Raw genomic sequence first — 18,714 nt, forward strand, 5'->3', positions numbered from 1 at the left:
TTGGCAAAAATGAAAACAAAAAATCAAAAACTAGAAAAATGATGAAGACAAAAGAGTTGGTCATATTCTAGGACTCATAGAATACAAAATAAATGGGAATTCTAAAACAAATTTCATAGCCTTACGCAAATAGGTTGTTGTGGCTGATCATCACATTTTCAGTGACTTTATCATATCAGGATTCAAAAGGTACTATATTTTGAACCCCTTGCAGGTGCTCCAGAAAACTGCTGGAAGGCACATGGACAGTGTGCAAAACATTGCAGATGAGGCCTACATTCAATCTGTAATGGAAAAGAACAACTGGGCCCTGTTAGTCATCTCTCCACTTCTCTGTTGATGATTCTGGATCTTTTCCTTTCTTCTCAACCTCCTTAAACATACTCATTCCAGTGCTTTCTGTCAGCAAACTGCGACCATTACAAAGACATCAACTCTGCGTAAATATTTGTTTACTTGAGAATGCACTTCCAGGAGGACTCTTGGTGAGAAGAACTGTCTTAGTTTCAAGTAAGGGAAATAGAAAACTATTTCAAACAAAGGGGATTTAATACAGAAAACTGGTGGCACAATTGCTGGAAAGCTGAAAGATCACAAAAGGCATGTTAAGGCCACACAGAACATTAAGAACATTCAGCCCCTGGAGTGCTTGGAGAACAAGAAGAAAGTGGTAGTAAGGTAGTTAGCACTGAAACCTTAGCGAGTAGCTAATATGCATCCAAGTTTGTCCTATTTCAGGCTCTCTTTTAAGCGCTTTAAAAGGATGATCTGTTTTCCTCAGACAACTCCTTGAGGAGGTTAGTCATCCTCATTTTATAGATAACAAAACTGAGACCAAAGACACTTAAATAAAAAATCCAAGTGCACATAGCTGGTAGCGTTAAGGTCTGCCTGGGGTGCCTGGGTGGTCCAGTTGGTTAAGCGTCTGCCTTCAGCTCAGGTCATGCTCGCATTGGGCTCCTTGCTCAGCAGGGAGCCTGCTTCCCCCTCTGCCTGCTTGTGCTTTCTCTCTCTCTCTCTCTCTCTGACAAATAAATAAGTAAAATCTTTAAAGGTTAAAAAAAAAAAAGTTGGACATTAGTGCAGGCAATGAGAAAACAGAACTCTGAACACCCTATGTGGGATTGAGAGAGAAGAAATATAGAATCCAGGAAAAAGAGGGAGATTAAAATTTATATGTAGGGAAATATTTAACCTAATGAAATCAAGATATTAATTGAAGTTGGCATATTGCCAAAAAAGTCAGTGTGTGAACGCTGTCTCAGTGACCTTTTCTTTCTGATTTGAGTTGCTGGAGAATAAACTGAGGAGATTGGCTTAAAAACCTCAGATCACGTGGGTGCAACGGGTTGTTACTGAAGCAAACAATCTGTGTAATGTATCAACTTTATGTACCCAAGCAGAAAACAGTATAAGGATTCACCAGTCTCCTGCCTTGAAGAGAAAACAGAACCATGAGCACAGTAGGAAAAGTAAGCAAAAAAACTTTTTTTTTCCCTTTCAGAAATATATTCTTATTATACAATACACAAAGAGATAGTATTAATGAATAATTTAAAATTCACATGAAAATTATAAATAATATGTACTTAGGGGCACCTGGGTGGCTCAGTTGGTTAAGCGACTGCCTTCCTTCAGCTCCGGTCGTCATCCTGGAGTGACGAATCCCGCATCTGGCTCCCTGCTCAGGAGTCTGCTTCTCCCGCTGACCTCTCTCCTCTCATGCTCTCTCTCTTTCTCAAATAAATGGATAAAATCATTAAAAATTTAAAAAAAAATAATATGTACTGAAACAACATTATGTGCTTCAATATGCTATTCTACTACACTACAATGAAAATAGGCTATTCCTCTGTTAAGAGTACTTTATAGACTGTGACAAAACTGGGACATATTTCTTATAAATTATTTAGAAGTATAACTTATAGTACACTTATAGTTGATGAGTTTCAGAACACTTTTTTTCCAAAAAATTTAGCTCTTTGTACACCTGAGTGTCCTGTCTGAATTCAATTTTAAATGCTATGCAATGGCAATTTAATGTTTCCTACAGCATTTGCTGTAACTTGCGGAAGTCACACGAGAAAACTAAAAGTGCCTTCATGAAATCATGCAAAATACCTGTTTATGCATTGTCTCCCCATCTGTTCAATTAAAAGGAAAAATATTTTTTTAATTGTCTTGTTAATAATTGGCTTATGCAAAGCTTCATGTAAAAACCAGTGGAGGGTTTTTTTTTTTTTCTGTTGAATTGGGTGATCTCTAAATTTAATTTCTATTTCTTTTTTTTTTTTTTAAAGATTTTATTTATTTATTTGACAGAGAGAAATCACAAGTAAGCAGAGAGGCAGGCAGAGAGAGAGGAGGAAGCAGGCTCCCTGCTGAGCAGAAAGCCCGACGTGGGGCTCGAACCCAGGACCTGGGATCATGACCCGAGCCGAAGGCAGCGGCTTAACCCACTGAGCCACCCAGGCGCCCCTAATTTCTATTTCTTAAAAAAAAAAGGCAATTCCTAAATATCTTTATCAAGAATGAATAGCATCTGTACCTAATAGTCTTGACTTCCTATATTAATGTGCAGTAGATATGGCCAATCACTAATAATTCGCAAATCTAAAATTCTATGTTCTTAATCAAGAAGTTATCTTTATATTAAGAAACCACAATTTAAATGTGTTATTTTTTGTAATCATATTTTTAGGAACACAGGAAAGTTAAATCTGACAAAAGGTCTATGACAGGAATTTGGTTCAGAGAATTTTATCCTTTGAAGCTTCCTATGAAATCTCTTACAAAAGGCATATTGATTTCAAAGCATTAGAATCATCAAGGTTAAGCAAGCCAATATCAGCATGCAAATTCTGAATTAAAAGGGTCTTATTGGGACACCTGGGTGGCTCAGTGGGTTAAAGCCTCTGCCTTCAGCTCGGGTCGTGATCCCAGGGTCCTGGGATCGAACCCCACATCAGGCTCTCTGCTCTGTGGGGAGCCTGCTTCCTCCTCTCTCTCTGCCTGCCTCTCTGCCTACTTGTGATCTCTGTCTGTCAAATAAATAAATAAAATAATTTTTTAAAAATTAAATAAATAAATAAATAAATAAATAAATAAATAAAAGGGTCCGATTGTGGCATAATCCAGGAAATTTCCATAGAAATCCTATGGAATAATGTCTTTTCCATTTTTTGTTTGTTTGTTTGTTTGTTTGTTTTTACAAAAAATAGTAAGAGTGACACAGTTTGAATCACTTATTAGCACCGGAACACAGATAACCGATTCCAAGTCTTCCATGGATTCGCATCTGTTTGTTCAGTGTGCTCACGGGGGCAGAGAAACACGCAAGTGGTCGTGCAACATAAACAATTCATGTTGTTTAACTGATCAATTGCAAAAGCCTGTGCAGCTGTTTCCAGGATAGGTGTTATGCTAGAAGTGGACCCCACCCACAGTATGCTATCTTGCTAAGAGAAATTAAAGATTCAGAAGTTTCTACACACACTGTGATACAACACTCCTGTTGTATCAGTAAGATCTGCTGAAAATCACACAGACCACCAGCTGTCAGTTTTCTCATTGCAACTCTCTTTATTTTCATTCATTACTAGTTATCCTTTACAATGGCATTAGGTTTTAAATGAAGAATAGTTAGGAAAAAGGAAAGTTAAATATGCCAAAACTCAGCTTAAAAGAAGGGGGTCAGAGAGCAAAAGTGTAAACCAAATGTATTAATGAAAACAATGCTCTCCCTTTGGATGCAACATCAATCACTTTTAGCTTTGTGCAACACCATTTAGGTTTATCCTTCCTGCATTCTATTGTCCTCAAATGCTAAGAGGCAGTAATATCTATTTTATAAGGTGGTTGTGAGAACTTAATAAATCAATACTGCAAAACACTTAGGAAATGTGCCTGGCACATAGAAATAATTCAATAAACATTAGTCACTGCTATTGCTACTGTTGCTGCTACTACTATTTAACCTTTGTTAATCTTTCACTACCATGGGGTAGCAAACAAGTAAAGTTGGATGATTCTTTTTTAAGTTTGGATTCTCTGGCCAGCCAGCTTTGTGACTTTTGGGAAAATTATTCAATTAATTACTGAGTCAATTGAGCTCAATCTTTTTAGTTGTAAAATAAGACCAAAAATTCAATAATACTGCCGTGGTAGCATTATTGTGAGGTTTACAGATCAAGCATGTAATTCACCCAGAACAGAACCCTATAATTAGGACCTATCTACCATTAGTGTGTTATTTCCAAGAGCTTTCACATTTTTTGTGGCATTGACTATGGTCAATGCAAAAGCCTTGCAAAGTGGAAGGATTTGACATATAAATAATGAAAATGAATTGTCAGAAGGATAAATTTCTATTGAAGATTTTTTTTTATCATATTTGCAATTACATCAATTCTTTCTGGGAAAAACTCCCTTACCTGTATAAGCTTTGCAACAATGAAGACAAGTTGTTTTTTGTTGTTGTTTCTTTGTTTTGTTTTGTTTGTTTGTTTGTTTGTTTTTTTAAGAGAAGGAACACAAGCAAGTGGAGTGGGAAGAGGGAGAAGCAGGCCTCCCACTGAGCGGGAAACCCGATGCGGGACTCCATTTCAGGACCCTGGGATCTCAGGACCCTGGGATCATGATCTGAGCCAAAGGCAGACACTCAACAACTGAGCCACCCGGGAGCCCCAAGACAAGTTTTATATTACATTCCCAAGCACTAAAAACATGTTTTCACCTTTTTATTTTTAAGAACTTCCATGAGTCGCCTGTGCAAGCTAGAAATTCAAGCACACCATTCTCCCATTTTTAAATATATATGTGCAAATTTGGGTGGGTGTGAGTGGGTGTATACAGCTATAACCTCAGCAATTTTTGTTGCAAATCTAATGTGGAAGGAATTTCTACACATACATTTGATGAAAAAGACTGGACTACCAAAGCTAACTGTCAAATGAGTGATGCAAACAAGTAGCACACACAAACAGTAGGGAAAACAAATCAAAAGAAGAGAACAGCCAAATAGAGAAAAAGAAGGCATTGTGGGCAGGGAGGCAAATGTGCAAATGAAATCATAAAGTTAGATCGTTTGGGTTTCAGCAGAGAATTGAGCAAGAAGGCAATAGATTTCATGTGAATAGCACTACACCTGTCAGCGAAATTATTTCGATTCAGAACTTCATGCACTAGTCAACAGTTGTGGATAAACAACCAATTTAAGGACCACATTAAAAAATATGAGGAAGAAACATCCCTTGGAGAAGAAAAACCAACATACAGAGGCCTAAAAGAATATATTCCCTTTTATCGCAATATCTCATTATAGTTAATTCTGTTTCTCTTTCCTTATGTTATTGCTTTGCCTGTTGTTTAAAAAGGTATTTTTATTCTCTTTGTAAATCAGAGGTCCTTCATTTCTATGGAACCCTTGTTAGTTTCTAGACATGGGGATAGATGTTGCACATAACAAAATGAAAGTCACTCTCCTTGACTTTAAGAGGGGGGGAAAAACTGGTATCATTGTTCTGTTCAATTTCCAGGTAATCAAATGAAAAGCAGCTGTGCTATGGGAGATAAAGAAACCCTTTTCCATAGAGGAGGTCGAGGTCGCACCACCTAAGGCCCATGAAGTTCGTATTAAGGTGAAACATTTTTCCATTTCTATTTAGTTTTAGGTTTAAAAATTTCAGAAAATGGTAAAATTGGAAATAAGCAAAAATCCATTAAAAGGCACTTTTTATATGGTGATCCAAGCAGTGGAATTACATTTATTGTCAAGGAAAGATGTACATACAAATCATCAAATTTTTAAGAAGGAACCAAGGAGTATATACAGTATAATCCTAATAAAATAAAAAAAGAACTTATGCGTTTGTACAGGAAAAAAGCACAAAGGGATATACATCAAGATTTTGAAATCAATTAGCATCAGATGGTAGAACTTAAGTGACAATTTTCTGAGTGTTAACCTGAAATTTCTACTTCTATAAAAAAAGGATATATTCTTGTATATTAAATAAGACTTAAATATTTCAGAAACAACTATTTTATGGACTATTCCAAATTGTTTGATGAGGAAAAGGAAAGGGTCCTAATCTTTTCTAAATCTAAATATCCTCCCTTTATTGTGTAGATGGTGGCCTCAGGAATCTGTCGTTCTGATGATCACGTGGCTAGTGGAGCGCTTGTCACACCTCTCCCTATAATCTTGGGCCATGAGGCAGCTGGCATTGTGGAAAGCATTGGAGAAGGAGTGACTACAGTAAAACCAGGTACAGAATTCTCACTTAAGGAATGTGTCTCAGTTCAGGACCCCAAGATCATCCAGCCTGGAAAGACCTTACAGAAGGTCATGGCAGAGCTGGGACTGGAACATAGGTCTCCTCCTTTCTTTCCTCCCTGTCTGACTCAGACATGTGTGCATTCATGCACTCATAAGTTCTCTCATTTAGCAAGTGCCTTTTGAGTACCTACTAGATGTCAGACACCAGGTTAGATCCCAGGGACACATCAGAATTGAAAAAGATGCAGTGCCTGCCAAAGTTAGAGTTCATAAACAAATAATTTCCATTTTACTGTTGCTGAGTATTGTCTTCTGTCAGCTCCAAAAAGAATGACAAATGAGACAAAATAAGAAAAATTAAGACTATGTCCTGATCCTCCAAATCAGTGTATGGAAACTGGTCCATGCTGATTTCACAGGATGGGGGCCATGAGTCTACGATTAAATCAACATGATCTCCTCTTAGATGGGAAGAGGAGCCCATTCACTGATTTCCTCTTCCAGTATGGCCTCCCATCTTGAACATGAAATGAATGAGACAGTCTAGATGGAAGGGAAGGAAGTATACCCAGCAGAAAACATCCTGCCATAAACAATATCTGTTTTAGTACCTTTAAAGTGGTTAAATATGATTGGTGACAAAGTACTACTTTATCTTTAATATTTATTTTATCCTATAGGATATCCTATCCTAATAGTTTAACAATTTATGGGTGAATACATAGAAAATTTCCATGCCATCATCTCCATATAAAATTTATGTATTAAATGTTATGACCTAACCACTTTTCTGGGTCTTGTGGATAGGTTGCTTAGGTGATTAAAAATAAAAATTCTGTCTAATTCTAAAAAATCACTTTAACAGTAAATGTGGCCTCCCCCTTACCAAATACTTAATTGACCTATCAACAGAAAATAATAAAATAAATCATCTGGTTTGAATTTCAGCTCTTAATCTTTCCTTTAGTTAGAAATAAATTAATAATAAATAACACACTTACTTTTTACCCCTGTTCCTTCTACCAAAGCAGAAAAAATAATTTACCAATTCGGTTGCCAGATACAAACATTTGAAAGTCAGTTTTTTTCCTCAAAGAGCATGCCTAACTCATTGTTGAGGTCTACAGAGGGATTTGGTGAATTCTTTTTGTTCCATTTTTGTTAGTTTTCCTTTAAAAAACAAAACAAAACCCTAAATGCATAGTCACTCTGAAAAGCCAAGAAATGGTTGCTAAAATATGCATTTTTACTTCATCCCAAACTATTAAAACTACTGAGGTCTACCAGGCATCTAATGGAATGATGGCAGCCTGCTCGCAGCTGAAAGTTGTATTTACAGTTACAGTGAGAATATTTAAGGTTTAATTACCAAGGGTTTATGAGATGGTATGTATAAAATCCCCAAGAGAAAAGGCACCCAATGAAAGAGAACTATTAACACAGGAGAAGTAGTCCTTTAAATCCACATTGTTTCCTATATTCGCATTTCCTCTTTGGGAATCTTCAGGCACATACAAACCCAGGCCATTAAGGGTGCCGGCAGGGAGGGACCAGTGACATGGTGGTGACTGAACTCTATTTCTTGGAGATTTTCCACACCTCTAATACATACACATTAGCTTCCAGTTCTTACTCCCTTAATTCCTGAGTAGAAATTTAAGAAGAATGTGTTTTGTACCTTCCAGGTGACAAAGTCATTCCACTCTTCACGCCCCAGTGTGGAAAATGCAATGTTTGTAAACACCCGCAAGGCAACTTCTGCTTGAAAAATGAGTAAGTTTCTGATACTCTCCTTACACAGCCAATGGATTTGTGCATCGGTTATGTCCCTGTCTCATGCCCTCTGTGTCTATGTGTTGTACTGGCCAGTCTGAGCAAGCCTCGGGGGTTCATGCAGGATGGAACTACCAGGTTCATCTGCAGAGGAAAGCCCATCCACCATTTCATCAGCACCAGCACCTTCTCCCAGTACACAGTGGTGGATGAGACTGCAGTAGCCAAGGTCGATGCAGCCTCACCATTGGAGAAAGTCTGTCTCATTGGCTGTGGATTTTCTACTGGATATGGGTCTGCAGTCAACGTTGCCAAGGTAGGAATGACAATGAGTGATAAAATTGGTTATACTCAGACTATGAGGAACTAAAAGGAGAGCCATTTCTCACAGTAATCAGAGATCACTCTTCATAGATTTGCTGGTAGCTTTCTGCCTTGTTACCACAATAACATTGATATACTCTACAAAATTTAGGTTATCAGTTATGAGCACAAAAATGGCCTCGGAAGGAATTGAGGAGCATTTCCTAGAGAATTCACCTGTTTACCACAGACAAAAAAGCTATTGATGTTTAGTGAGGAGAAGGAAAATTGTAATTTTCACAATTATTCTTCTCTACTTGTTCTTTATGTGATCACTAAATTTTAGAGCTGGGAGCTCATTTAGTTATTTACTGTATTGCTAGCACCAACATGCATCAGGTGGAGTAGGTTCTGCAAGCTTCTGAGGCAGCAGATGTCAATGAGATGAAGGGGTTGCCTCTGAGGAACATCTAGCCCACGGATCCTCTACTCCCAGAATTAAGACCAGCAGTAGATTCCAAAGCCTTATCTAGCACAACTCCAATCCAAGAGTCAGCAACCCACCCCCTCTGTGGATCCCTGAAAGGGAAGTAATGAAGCTTCAATAATGCATTTGGCATTTAGCCCAGTCATTACGGGATTTCACTGCTGCATCTCGTCTGCTGCCAAGAACACACACACACACACACACACACACACACACACACACACACACAGATTTTAAAGGTGGCAGATTTTAAAGAGCAATTCTTTAAAGGCCCCTCTTCTCAAAAGGTTGGAAATCTCTCAGTATCCCTTCATTTTATGAAATGGAGGCTCAGAGACATAAAGCCATTTGCTGAAAATCTCACAGCTGGTTAGTGTGAGAGCAGCCACTAGCCTTTCTCTCAAAACTACTGAATCTCAGGGGCACCTGGGTGGCTCAGTGGGTTAAGCCTCTGCTTTTGGCTCAGGTCATGATCTCAGGGTTCTAGGATCAAGCCCCACATCAGACTCTCTCCTCAGCAGGGAGCCGGCTTCCTCCTCTCTGTCTCTGCCAACTTGTGGTCTCTCTCTCTCTGTTAAATAAATAAAATCTTTTTAAAAATTGCTGAATCTTAAGTCATGATACATAAATACCTTCACCTTTAAATCAGAATCACAAGTCTCAATTTTTTCTAAGTAAGGTAAAAAGTGGTGTTGTTTCCCACAGAATGATTACTTGGGACAGGAGAAATATACTCAGCCACCCGGAAGGCTGACCATATCAGTTTAGATTTACTAACGGACCAATTTAAATCATTGAGCGGACTTGTTTCCCAAATTTCTGTGGCTCTAGCACTAGGTATCTTGTGCGATTACATCATCTGTTTGAGCAGAGCAGAAGCAAGGGCACCCGTAATAATTAATCTCAGCCATTAATAAAATACAGACCAACTTTTCAGTGCACTATTGTTTTTAGTACATTCTTAAAAGCAGGGATAACAACCCACAAGATCACAGCAGTCTCAAGCTGTATTATCTTAGTTATCTGTTAAATTTCCCCTGTTCTCAGGCTTTCCTCTAAACTAAGGATAACTTTTCTATGTTTCACAGCTCATTTCTGCTCTCGTGATACTGGTCATGATACTGAAAGCTAATGAACCAAGGAATTAATTATTGAGGATCTGTTTGGATTATTTTTCAGTATTGCAGAATAATCTTTCCACTTATTATTTCATTTCCCCAAACTTGCATTTCTATGCGTGATATAATAAAGCTGGGCGTTGATGGATTTGAGCTATTAGATTCTCTTCAAGATGGGAGTCACTGGCATTTAGAGCTTAAAGATCATGCAATGCACTGCTCCAAACCTGGGCTTCCCATTGGAGTCACCTGGGAACTGGGTCTGACCAGCAGAGACTCTGATGAAATTGATTATGAGCCATGACCTGGGCACGGAGATGTTTTAAAGCTCCCCAGGTGAGTCTTACGTCCAGCAGAGTCTAAAAACCACTCATCTAGTTCAACCCTCTTAATTTCAACACAAAGCAACTAAAGCCTAATGAGATTTGACAGCTGGTTGGACCTAAGAGTTTGAAGAGCTTCTCATGACAGACAAGGCATGGCACTTTCTTCAGCTTAGATAATTTCTAGTAATCATTATTTAATCCATTCTTGCATTTTCTGTAAATACAGGTCACCCAGGGCTCCACCTGTGCGGTGTTTGGCCTTGGAGGAGTCAGCCTGTCTGTGATCATAGGCTGCAAAGCAGCAGGAGCAGCCAGGATCATTGGGGTGGACATCAACAAAGACAAATTTGCAAAGGCCAAAGAGGTGGGTGCCACTGAGTGCATCAGCCCTCAGGACTACAGGGAACCCATCCAGGACGTGCTGAAGGAAATGAGTGGTGGCGGTGTGGATTTTTCATTTGAAGTCATCGGGCGGCTTGACACCATGGTATGTAACAGGAAATGCCCTGAGATATCGGTCTCTACATTCCAGGGTGTACTTTTAGGCAGTGGAATATAAATATTATATATAAATAATATGTTTAAAACTATGAATGGTGGTTTTCTATCCCCTGTTGGTTACCTGGGATATTCAATTTATTACTATGAGAAATCTTTAATTCCATCAGCTAAGCAAATCTGTCTCAGTAGTTCCCCTTTAGAGAAGGAAGGGGGTCTTTTTTTTTTTTTTAATTAAGCCATTACAAATTTACTTTGTTAATTTTTAGTAAAAAATTTCAAATTCAAGTAAATATTGATAATATAAATTCTATTTTCAGACTGCTAAGTTTGACTTTTCCCCACATTCTTAACAAAAATGGTTTAACAATTTTTTATGTTTTAATAAGTTTTGATTTCTTTTCATATATCATACTTTGGCCAGAAGAGATAATGGTCAATTTTAGACCAGTATCATTTTATTAATAGAAAATATTGCATTTTACCATTTACCACACTGCCCCATTTTGCCACAGCAGACAGCACAGTGCCTGGCACAGAGTTAGCACCCAATATCTATGTGTTGGGCTGAATGCTTTAGAAAGTCAAAATATTTTTTCCACCAAAAAAATTTAAGAGATACATATCGCATAGCATGGTTTATAAATTACATGAGATAACACATGTAAAATACCTAGCACAGTGTTACCTGTCAGATGATAAGCTCCATAAACAGTAGCTAGTATTATTGACATGCAATACTGTTTCTTTTTTTTTTTTTTAAAGATTTTATTTGTTTATTTAACAGAGAGAGAGAGCACAAGCAGGGGGAGCAGAGGGGGGAGTGGGAAGCAGACTCCCTGCTGAGCAGGGAGCCTGATGTGGGACTCGATCTCAGTACCTGGGATCATGACCTGAGCCAAAGGCAGATGCATAACCATCTGAGCCACCCAGGTGCCCTGCAATACTGTTTCTGATCTTGCAGTGTTTCCATCACTGTTGGAATATACAAAACGCTACTTTCAAATAATTATAAATATCATCAATTGCAATGAGGAACACATCTCCAGTTATAGTCCACCTAACCAGAATTCTCTAGCATCCTACTGAAACAGTCTCCAGAAGCCAACAAATCCACCTTTTGAGGTTCTCCAGTAAATCCCAGGAGTGCTGTAATAGGGAGCACTGCCCTAAGAGTTAAGCTCTTTGTAGCCTTGACTTGGGACAATATGCCAACTTCAGAGGACAGAAGTTCCAAGGGAATCCAACTTTATTCAGGGTGGTAGCATTTCTTCTTATGCCTTTTTTCTGTTGTTTTCTCTCTCTTTTCTTCTGTGAAATTGGATTGTTACTTCATGTGAAGATACCAAATACCCAACAGCCACATCTTCTGAGGTTACCTGGTCTCATATACATCATATTCTGAAATAAAGGATGAATCCATATGTATTGCTGGGGCAGGGAGGTCCTCAACAATTCTCTTACAATGGAACATGTTTAAAAACTTGACTGGAGGGGCTAGTCTTTCTTGTGAAGTTCCAGGAGACCATCAAGTGGATAAGAGACCAATTTTGATGATGTAATTGACCTTATATCTTGTTTGCCATCAAAACACGTAGTTCAAAGTACTGCATTCAAAATATTGACTTGATAAATAAATGAAAAATGACTTAATCAACTCACAGACTGCCTGAGAGCCATGTGATGACAAAACAATAATTTTACTTGAGGACTCAGACTTTATATAGATATGTTTGTAATGATGTTTGCCTCCATTATTTTATAAGGAAGAATTATGCATACACAAATTATTCATCCACTGGTCTCACTAAAAAAAAAGATTTTCTGGACATTTCCTAAAATAATCACAGCACGATTCTAGGCACAATGGGGAATAAAGAAACAAAAGACATTATCTCTTCCCCGAACACACTCACAATCTAACTAAATCAGTATTGCATGATACCATGCATCATGAGTGGGAACTATCAGAAAATTCACTTTAATGATGCTAAATACTAATTTTATTCCAGGTGGCTGCCTTGTCCTGCTGTCAAGAGTCCTATGGTGTAAGCGTCATTGTAGGAGGACCTCCTAATTCACAAAATCTCTCTATGAACCCCATGTTGCTGTTGACCGGACGTACCTGGAAAGGAGCAATTTTTGGTGGTATGTAGTTAGGCTTGATGGCTGAATTCTTATTAACCTCAGGAGTTCTTCCCTTTTACAAGCGACAAAACCGGGTTTTAAAAAGCAACATGGTTAAAAATAAATTAAAATTCCTTTATAAGCTATAGGCTCTAAATCAACTAGATTTATGAATCTGATGCACACAGAAGGTTCAAAGACACAATTTTTGGTGTTCCCATAAGTTAACTAGAATCTTCCAGTACCCTTCTTTTATACCCATGATGGCACAAGGCACTGAAATACCTCACAGGACCCAGGAAATCCATAGCAGTCATTCACGTGTGCTCTCATCACCTAAAATTAGGCCAAATTTTCTCCTTGATTTTGGGAATAAGCACCTATGGTATAATTTCACTATGGAGAGCTAATAATTAAGAACCCCAGTTCCTCCAGGTGGATTAAAAAAAAAATAACATGGCAAAACGATATTGAAATACTATCTCTTATTAGCCTCAGTAATAGTAGTCTGTGGGACATAGCACTTTCTATAAACTTTCCTCTTAATTCTGCTTGGAAAGTCTCCTCTCCATTTCTCCTCTTACCCATAGCTGAAACTTATGATGATGTCGTTTTCTTTTCAGGCTTTAAGAGTAAAGATTCTGTCCCCAAACTTGTGGCTGATTTTATGGCTAAGAAGTTTCCACTGGATCCATTAATAACCCATGTTTTACCTTTTGAAAAAATAAATGAAGGATTTGGCCTGCTTCGCTCTGGAAAGAGGTAGATACTAAATTTCTTTTTATGGTGGGTATGGGTCAATAGAGAAAAAAGGTGAAAGAATGAAAAAATACTGGAGTTCCTTGTTTCTCCATTCGTAGTTCAGTCTTTGGATATAAACAACAATTAAGATTGTATTGTGAGAAACTAAAACAATTGCTTTCTTACTTCCTTTTCTACTGAAACCAAATTATTTTGGTTACAGTGACTCTGAATAATCAGAGCCACTCAGCTTTACTTACTAAAGAAGAGTCACCCTTGCAAGGAAAAGAATCAGTCACACAGTCTTAACTATAACTTGAAGTCACTGCAGCCTCTGCCTGGCCACCTAAAAAGGTTGACCTTTAATGGCTACAAATAAATTTAAATTAGATTAAGGGCCTATTTCATTATGGAAGCAGGTAGAACTACCTTGATATTTTTTTCTAAACAGATATCACTGATTTTTTCATTAAAAGACACCATTTTTTTTTCAGTTTACAAAGAACTTTTCACAACTAAAAATTATAGGCATACCTTAGAGGTATGGTGGGCTTGTCTCCAGACCACTGCAATAAAGCACATATGCAGTAAAGTGAGTCAAAGGAAGTTTTTGCTTTCCCAGTGCTTATAAAAGTTACTTCTACACTGTACTGTAGTCTAGTAAGTGCGCAATAGCAGTATGTCTGCAAACAGTGGACATACCTTCGTTAAAAGATATTGTGTTGCTAAAAAATGCTAATCATCATCTGACCTTTCAGTGAGTTGTAATCTTTTTGCTGGTGGAGGGTCGTACCTCAGTGTCATTGGCTGCTGACTGATGGGGTGGGGATTGCTGAAGTTTGCGGCGACTGTGGCAATTTCTTAAAATAAGACTGCAATAAAGTTTGATTCTTCCTTTCACTAGAACACTTAGAGACCACTGCAGTGTTATTAATTGGCCTAATTCAATATTGTTGTGTCTTGGGTGATAGTCCCAGGAAATAGAGGGAGATGGGAATGGCCAGTAGCAGTCAGAATACACACGATACTCATGGATGAAGTTCATCATCTTCTATGGGCGTATTCATGATAGCCCCAAAACAATTACATAATACATAACAATTACCTAAAAACATCGAAGATCACTGATCACAGGTTACCAGAACAAATATAACAACAATGAGAAAGTTTGACATATTGTAAGAATTACCCCAATGTGACAAAGAGACAGGAAGTGAGCAAACGCTGTTGGGAAAAGTAGTAACGGGAGACTTGCTCAACACAGTCGCCACAAACCTTCAATTCATAAAGAACGCAGCATCTGCAAGGAGGAAGAGTGAGGGATGCCTGTGTTGTAAAGGGGAATGCTCTTTTAAAGGCTGAAGTCTTACATTTTCTTCCAAGATTAAGAAAAAGCCGATTTCCATTTCCTACCTCTAACATTTAACTATAATAACTACCTAAGAAGAATTCTGTCGTCTGCATTTATACATGAGGTATAACTTGAACTAGGCAGTTATAGCTAACTCCCACCTTCTAGTTGCATTGCCCATAACTTTTTCTGCTATCACACACTTCTCATGAGTTTTTCAACTTTAAATAAATTTCTTCAGCACCCACACACATAACATACTGGGCAGTCTGACAAGTCTTATTGAGAAAGGAGAGCAGCAGATTTCATCCTTTCTGGAAAGTAATTTGGTTAATTTGTATCAGAAACCTTTAAAAAAACTTAGATCCTTAGTCCCAGCAATTCCATTTCTGGGAAACTATTCTACAGAAATAATCAGAGATACAAACATACATCTATTTAAGCACACTCATCTGTTATCTATATTATCAAAACTTGGAAACATACTAAAGTCCAACATTAAGGGGATGGTTAAATAAATTCCAACAATGTACTAGAAATCAATGAAGCCTTTAAAAAGAAGTTATTTCATGAAATTTGGAAATTCTCATATTGTAATTTTAAGTTACAGAATTGAGAATACAAACATATACAGGATGACCCCAAGTTTTCAATATGAGCAGTAAAAAATTGACATACTCTAAAAAAAAGTTGATCAAAATTCAAGAAAATATTAGCACTGATTATCTGTGAATATGAGATTACAAGTAATTTTTATTTTCTTCCTCACACTATCTTTGTTTCTAAAATTATATATATTTCCCTTATTAAATATAAGAATATATATATGTATGTATTTAAGGCACAAAGACCATCTTTTTCTAAAAGTATATATCCATCAGAAGATAGATTTTAGGAAGGACATTAGTTCCAGTGTAAGTATTACATTTCTAATCTCCACAAGAATGAAGTTCCTGAATACAAATCAACTTTATTATCTATTTTTAAGAATCCTTCAACATTTCTTTATCAAAGCTCTATGAAACCTTCAAGGTGGTCTTTATTACATTATGGTTCCTTCAGGCAAGTTATCTATCATTTTGTAATTTCTGCAACTTTATATTTAGGTTTAAATTCTCATACCCCACACTAGATATGTGACCTAGAACAAGTTATAAACCTCTCTCTCAGTGTTTTTAATCTCTAAAAAGGAAACATTATGACCGGCCTCCTAGCATGGTTGCTTCAGCTGAAGTTTAAGTGATAAAATATATGAAGAGCATTTACAGAATATGTGACAAACAGCAAGAACTTATTACATGCCATTATTCATTGTTGTTTTGCGTTATTATGCCAGATATCCATGCTCTCCAAAGTGATTTTTGGAGGATGTTCATATACAATGAAGCCTAAATGACAGTCCTACTCAGGATGTTATGATTGAGCTTAAGGCAGGAGAACACACAAGAGAGGACCAGCAAAAGGACCGTACTACTTGACTTGACGTGAATGCACAGGGATGTGAACAAAGTAGAGGGAACCACAAAGAGCCTCTCACTGCGACAAGGCTGAATGTTCCTTGAACTCTCACATGGAAGAGGGTGGGTTATCTGAACAGTAAAACAACTAATATGTCTTTTATTTCCTGTTGCAGCATCCGCACCATCCTAACATTCTAAGACCATATGGATGGCTTCATTGCAGCAGGCTTTTGGCTCGTGAACCTTCTGGAATGAGCAGCCAAACAACATCACCAATTCTGTTCTTCAGAGATGCAGTCAACAAATCATGCATGAGAGCTATCCAAAAGTAACAAAAATTCATGTGAAATCCTTTTTCAAGCCAATGTTTAAAATTCAAGTGAGAGCTAGATGAATCATTAGCTGCATAGTTGAATCTAGTAAACTTTCCTTCTTAATCATTCTACTCATGTTGAATTATGGCATCTTTCCATTGAGGAAAGATAGGTATTTCTTTGACTTCTTGAGTTTCTTGTACCTGTGCCGCCCTTAGTCCCTGAAACCTAGGGGAGGAGGTCTTCATTATACTTTATATGATACATAATAACCTCCAACATACATATGATGAGCTACTGTGCTTGAACTCTCCTATTTCTATTTCCACTGTCTATATTTTCCTTTTTATGAAATGTACCAAAGTCCTAAGGGAAACGCTATCGTCTGGGAAAGGATACACTTAGATTTAACAGTAGGGAAGGTTTAGAACCTCTATATGCAGGGAATTTCTTTTTTTTTTTTTTTAAACTGAAGTGTAGGGGCACCTGGGTGGCTCTGTGGGTTAAAGCCTCTGCCTTCGGCTCAGGTCATGATCCCAGGGTCCTGGGATCGAGCCCCATTTCGGGCTCTCTGCTCCACGGGGAGCCTGCTTCCACCTCTCTCTCTCTGCCTGCCTCTCTGCCTACTTGTTATCTCTGTCAAATAAATAAATAAAATCTTAAAAATAAATAAATAAACAAATAAATAAATTGAAGTGTGGCTGACATACAATCTTGTATTAGTTTCAGATGTACGATGTAGTGCTTCAACATTTATGTACATTATGAAGCGATCACCACGATAAATTTAGCTACCATCAGGCACCATACAAAGTTGTTACCAATTATTAGCTATATTCTAAAAATGAGGAATTTTTTAGGGAAATGTCACATATTTTTATATGACAGAGGGAAGTACACTTACTGCTTTTCATACTCTTCACAGTGAACATGCCATTATTCTTTAAAACAGAAGCAGTTTCATGCTACATGTGATAAATATGAAGTTCAAATATTAAATGTGAAAACTGAACTATTCCTGGAAACATATTCAAAAATCTGTAATTTTTTGGTACTTTATTGGCTACACAGTTAATTATTACAATTAACTAAAATGAGTCATACCGTCATTAAAAGGTAATACAGTGACTTGAAGTGTAGGGATCGGAAAGAAGCAGCTGTGGACCCAACATGTAAAATGGGGAACTAAGAAATGCACAAACATCCAAAGTGATAGATTTTTTTTTAAGTAAACATACATGCATATACAGATGTGCATTTTCAATCTAGAAGTTTTCTAGTAACTATCATGTCTTAAATCTATAATCCTGGAATTAATGTTATTTTTTTGAATATGCAAGAGCCTGTGGTACTTACTCATTTGTCCACGCTTTCCCACTCTTGAGGGAAGATTTGCATTTTAAGGTTTATCTCCAGATGTACTCTTTTAAGGGGTTTTGTCTCTCTTTAAAAGAGTTATTTGTTTCTGTGTCTACAGTTTGTTTGATATTGTGGAAAGGACTTCAGACTGAGAGCAAGTGATCTAGCACCTACATAATGGTGACCTTCCCTAAGTCTCTCAACCTTTCTGAGGCCGTTTCATCCATTGCTTCAAAGAATTACTCAAAACACAAGGCCCATGAAACCTTTTTGTTTGTTTGTTTGTTTTAAAGTATAAAAGATTAATTTAGTGCCTTTGACACACTTTTGATTGTGAAGGATGTACGGTATCAGCACTGACAGATCACACAGATACAAAGAACTCTAGCTTATGACAATATTAAGGATTTATCCAATTCTGCAGAAGAGCTTCTTAAAGATGCTGTGAAGGCCTCAGAGCAGCACGCTTCAGCTAAGAGATTCTCCATAGACTGAAATGTTGAAGACCTAACACCTGTGTGTTGACTATTAACCAACGATGTGTTTCCTATTAACCAATGATCGCGTATGGCACACG

At 37.5% G+C, this 18,714-nt stretch overlaps 1 protein-coding gene across 1 annotated transcript; it reads left to right on the plus strand.

Moving 5' to 3' along the window:
* Window positions 1-1,294: 1,294 nt before the first annotated feature.
* LOC111155163 (alcohol dehydrogenase E chain) lies at window positions 1,295-16,662 on the plus strand. The gene is made up of 9 exons (XM_022515242.1): window positions 1,295-1,472; window positions 5,538-5,639; window positions 6,131-6,269; window positions 7,966-8,053; window positions 8,150-8,369; window positions 10,514-10,774; window positions 12,798-12,933; window positions 13,536-13,674; window positions 16,638-16,662. The coding sequence occupies exons 3-9, from the start codon at window positions 6,131-6,133 to the stop codon at window positions 16,660-16,662; spliced, it is 1,008 nt and encodes a 335-aa protein (XP_022370950.1). The 5' UTR covers window positions 1,295-1,472; window positions 5,538-5,639.
* The last annotated feature ends 2,052 nt before the right edge of the window (window positions 16,663-18,714 follow it).

This window comes from Enhydra lutris, unplaced genomic scaffold (assembly GCF_002288905.1).
Source record: "Enhydra lutris kenyoni isolate GAN:26980312 unplaced genomic scaffold, ASM228890v2 scaffoldscaffold3, whole genome shotgun sequence".
Classification (NCBI taxonomy): domain Eukaryota; kingdom Metazoa; phylum Chordata; class Mammalia; order Carnivora; family Mustelidae; genus Enhydra; species Enhydra lutris.